We start from the raw sequence: 5000 nt of genomic DNA on the forward strand, positions 1-5000 counted from the left end.
ACTCATGTACAGTAGCACACACATAGACAGCCAGTCAAATAACAAAACACTCATGTACAGTAGCGAGCACATAGACTGCCAGTCAAATAACAAAACACTCATGTACAGTAGCGAGCACATAGACAGCCAGTCAAATAACAAAACACTCATGTACAGTAGCATGCACATAGTCAGCCAGTCAAATAACAAAACACTCATGTACAGCAGCACACACATAGACAGCCAGTCAAATAACAAAACACTCATGTACAGCAGCGAGCACATAGACAGCCAGTCAAATAACAAAACACTCATGTACAGTAGCGAGCACATAGACAGCCAGTCAAATAACAAAACACTCATGTACAGTAGCACGCATATAGACAGCCAGTCAAATAACAATGCTTACACTTACGGTAGCTATGCACACATTCGGAGCCACACTAATGATACACAAAGACACTCCCTTAAAAATACACACACAGACAGTGCAGAACACACACACAGGTGAGAACATTAATAAACTCCAACTCTTCAAATGAGAAGGAAATAAACACACACATTGGGAAACTACACACACGCCGGAGGAGAAGCACACACACACCACTGCAAAGAGAGAGACATAGACAGGTCCGATCAGTGGCACACACTCAGACGCAAGACCCGCCCTAAACAACGCCACCACTGCACCTCATTGGCCAGTGTGTGGACGTTAATCCACTGTCACTGGCTGATGTGTGAGATGTCACGGAGTCTGTGGGCGGGTTCAGGTCACACCTGGGTGGTTAGTTGGGCGTGAGCGGCTGCCACTCTGAACCCACTGCTAAACTAACACATGGCTGATGTAAGCAACACAGACGCCGGGTCAGGACTATGGTTTTGCAGGTGAATATGCCGTGAGTAAAAATGACCCATTATGTCTCTGTCATGTCAGCACTGACAGAGAGTGTTAGCTGGTATACACTGAAACCCTCTGTTTCCATAGGAACACATACTCACACACGTTAGTAAGGAGTACATTACTACTGAACTGTAGTTGAAGTAGTTGGTTTGAAAGCCGTGTTCCTCTGACTTTATAGGGTGAAGAAGGACGTATGATCCAGCGGATAAGAGTCTAATTCAGTCATTGTGTTTCCTGCTTTTCGTCTTCAGCCTTCAGTCTGGTCCACCCTGGTCCGCTGACTAGACTCAGTGAATGCCTGTTACATGACGAACATGACTGCTGATCTATCATAGTTAAAGTTGATTGGTTGGTGACTGATGATGGTTGGCTGGTGACATGTAATGGTTAGAATTGATTCTCACGGCCACACTGCTCCACACCTCAGATCACTTCTTCATGTCCTTCTCTCTCTCGATCTCACCCTCCGTGAAATCCTCTGCTCCCACGCTGCCAGTCTCAGCTAGGCGTAACCTTCGCTCCCTCTCCTCTAGTGCCTTCTCTTCTATGGTCTGCTCCTCTCTCCCATCTGCGGAAGCCTTCTCTCTTCTTCCCGTGGAGGAGAAATCCTCTACGGTCCTCTCTGCGCTGGCCTCCTCCCTGGACATCCTCTGCCCCCTAGTCACCAAACCAGCTTGCCTCTCCGCTCCCAGTCCCTGGCTGACTGATAGTATCCATGCTGACAGAGCCAAACTTCGTGCGGCTGAACAGAGATGGCAGAAATCAAGATCCCTCAACGACCTATCCTACTACCACTCTCCTCTTTCTTCTTTCTCCTCGACCCTGTCCTCTGCCAAATCTGCCTTCTTCCATTCTAGGATCAACTCTGCCTCTTCCAACACCCACAAACTCTTCTCTACCTTCTCCTCCCTCCTCTCTCCTCCTCCTCCTCCTCCCTCATCCCTATCTGCTGATGACTTTGTCTCCTTCTTCGAGAAGAAGATCAATGACATCTGCGACTCCTTTCCCCCATCCCCTCCCACCTCGGATCCTGCCCCCCCCCCCCCCCACTATCTTCTCCTCCTTCTCCCCTCTATCTGACTCTGAAGCTCTCCTACTTATAAAATCCCATCATCCTACTACCTGTCCTCTAGATCCCATCCCCTCCCCTCTCTTTCAGGCCATCTCGGATGACATTCTGCCCTTCATCTCGTCCTTGATCAACAGCTCCCTGTCTACTGGTACGGTTCCTTCTGTTCTGAAGAGGGCACGGGTCAAGCCACTGCTCAAGAAGCCCACTCTAGACCCAGCTGATGTCAGTAGCTACCGTCCAGTCTCTCTCCTACCGTTTCTCTCCAAAACCCTGGAACGTGCAGTATATAACCAACTCTCACCATATCTTCTGCAGCACAATCTCCTGGATCAGAATCAGTCTGGATTCAAAGCCGGCCACTCCACCGAGACGGCCCTCCTTGCTGTCTCGGAGGAGCTCCACTTGGCCAGAGCAAAGTCTCTCAGCTCTGTCCTCATACTCCTATGTCTCTTTTCCACTATGACGGTGCTGGTGCCCGTGCCAGTGCCGGTGCGGAGCCAGTGCTGCCTTGGTGCCTTTTGAGAACCGGCCCGCATTTCCACTGGTTTGGGAACCGAACGCTACATAGCGAAAGTTTGGGTAATTTCTGTGGGGAAAAAATAATGTCGGACAGAACGCATTGCTCGCTCTTTATAAATTTACTTTTACGCTAGGCTTCCACACAGCGAAACACCTCACGAATTTTGTCCCAGAAATGTTCGGGGGCAAAATTCATGAAAATAGTAAGTCTGTCACCTAGCTCAAAAGTTAAAACGAGTGTTTAAATGAAGGTCTGCATGAAGTGGTTTAATTGCACCAGCCAGAGCCGAGAGAGAGAGTGTTTTTTTTCTACCACTCTGGGTCCGACTATGTTCATGTAACATGTAAACAACAGCCCGTATTGATGTAGACACAAATTGTTACTCATGCATCTTTTAATCATATACATATTTTCATGCTACAAATATCCTTTAGCCTACCGCTACTTGGTCAGACGTTTTTTGTTACTCCCGCCTCTCTAAAGAACGTCACGTATCAAACGCTGAACTGATTGGTTCTCGCGTGGTTTTTATTTGCATAGCCTCTGACGTCAGTGGTTCCAACTTTTGGGACCAGCAATTCTGTGGTGCCGTGCCGGTGCCAGCTTTTCGGCTCCGGCACCAGTATTTTGTCAGTGGAAAAGCGCAGGTGCCGGTGCTCGATCGGGCACCGGCACCGGCACCGGCACCGCGGCAGTGGAAAAGGGGTACTACACCTCTCCACAGCATTTGACACGGTCAACCACCCGATTCTCCTCTCATCCCTTGCTGGGCTGGGCTTTGCGGGATCTGCACTCGCATAGTTGAAGTCCTATCTGTCTGACTGTTCCTACCAGGTGTCTTGGAGGGAATCGGCCTCCTCCCCCCGCCCTTTCCACACGGGAGTCCCACAAGGTTCTGTACTTGGTCCACTCCTCTTCTCTCTCTACACCAGATCACTCGGTCAAGTTATCTCCGCCCATGGCCTCTCTTACCACTGCTACGCTGATGACACACAGCTGTTCTTCTCCTTCCCCCCCTCTGACTCTCAGGTTCAGCCTCGTATCGCGGCCTGCTTAGCTGACATTGCCTCCTGGATGTCCACTAACCACCTCAAACTCAACCTGGAGAAAACGGAGCTTCTTTTTTTTTCCCGCTAAGAACTCCCCAACGATCGACACTGCAATCACCATCGAGGGATCTGTGGTGTTCCCCACCACAGCAGCCAAAAACCTTGGCGTAACCCTCGACAACCAGCTGACCTACTCCGGTCACATCACGGCAGTTACTCGATCCTGCAGATTCTCCCTATACAACATCAGGAGAATCCGCCCATTCCTCACACAACAGGCGACCCAGCTCCTAGTCCAAGCGCTTGTCATCTCCCGCCTGGACTACTGCAACGCTCTACTGGCTGGCTTATCGACCTGCGCCATCAGGCCGCTCCAGCTCGTGCAGAACGCCGCTGAACGCCTGGTATTCAACCTCCCTAAGCACTCTCATTTCACTCCACTGCTTACTGTACTCCACTGGCTTCCGGTAGCTGCCCGCATCCAGTTCAAGACACTGGTGCTGGCCTACCAGGCCACAAGAGGCTCCGCTCCATTGTACCTTCAGTACCTTATAACTCCGTATACCCCTACTAGAACCCTCCGCTCTACGACCTCTGGTCAACTGACGGTCCCTTCACTTCGGGAACCCAGTAGCCGCTCCTCCCGACCACGCCTTTTCTCCGCCATTGCCCCGAGATGGTGGAACAACCTCCCTCACTCAGTTAGGACTGCAGAATCTCTTACCATCTTCCACAGGAAACTAAAAACCCACCTCTTTAGAACCCACCTGTCCCCCACTGCCTAACCCTCCCTTTCCTTGAAGAAAAAGCTTGTCTTGTATCTGTTTGTCAAAGTATTCCAGGGGCGCAATACGAATGGGTAAATTGACGCTCAGTCTTATTGTGATCTCTGCTCATGAGGTATTAGGAATCTGACTGATGCACTGATTGTAGGTCGCTTTGGCTAAAAGTGTCTGCCAAATAACAAAATTGTAAATTGATTGTTCTGCTGTGTGTGATGGTTAGAATTGATTGGTTGGCGATATATGATGGTTAGAATTGTTTAACTGTTCAAACCGATCAAATCTATGAAGATGACCCTCAGCTCCTCATTAATGTACTGGGTAACATCGGTCTCTAACGAACAGAATAGTTTTGTTTTTTTTTTTGTCGGTCAACACAGTTAACTTTTTTTATTGGTGATTTAGAAGAATAAGGCCCTCGGAACCTGTTTCGTGCATGTGAACCCAGCCCTCAGGGGCCACCTTGTCCTGCAGTGGACAGTGACACGACTGATAGAGGGACTGGAGTGGGACCGCACTGGTGGCCTGATACTGGGACTGGGTCTGGTCTGGGACTGGGAATGGTCTGGTCAGCTGATGTGGGAGTGTCAGTGAGGGACAGGGAGGGCGTGGCACACTGATCTGAGTTTTATAAACGTCTTCATTAATTACAAAACACTGTGACAAAAGATTTACTTACTTTAACCTCTCTCTGTTT

General features: G+C 49.6%; 1 protein-coding gene across 1 annotated transcript in view; it reads left to right on the forward strand.

Annotated features, from left to right (window-relative positions):
* Positions 1-5000, forward strand: part of terb1 (telomere repeat binding bouquet formation protein 1) — a 17614-nt gene that overhangs the window by 9826 nt on the left and 2788 nt on the right. The window contains exon 15 of the mRNA XM_030790451.1: positions 4752-4889. Within this exon, the coding sequence (XP_030646311.1) occupies positions 4752-4889 (138 nt within the window). The remainder of the gene's footprint in view (positions 1-4751; positions 4890-5000) is intronic.

This window comes from Chanos chanos, chromosome 13 (assembly GCF_902362185.1).
Source record: "Chanos chanos chromosome 13, fChaCha1.1, whole genome shotgun sequence".
NCBI classification, from domain to species: Eukaryota; Metazoa; Chordata; class Actinopteri; order Gonorynchiformes; family Chanidae; genus Chanos; species Chanos chanos.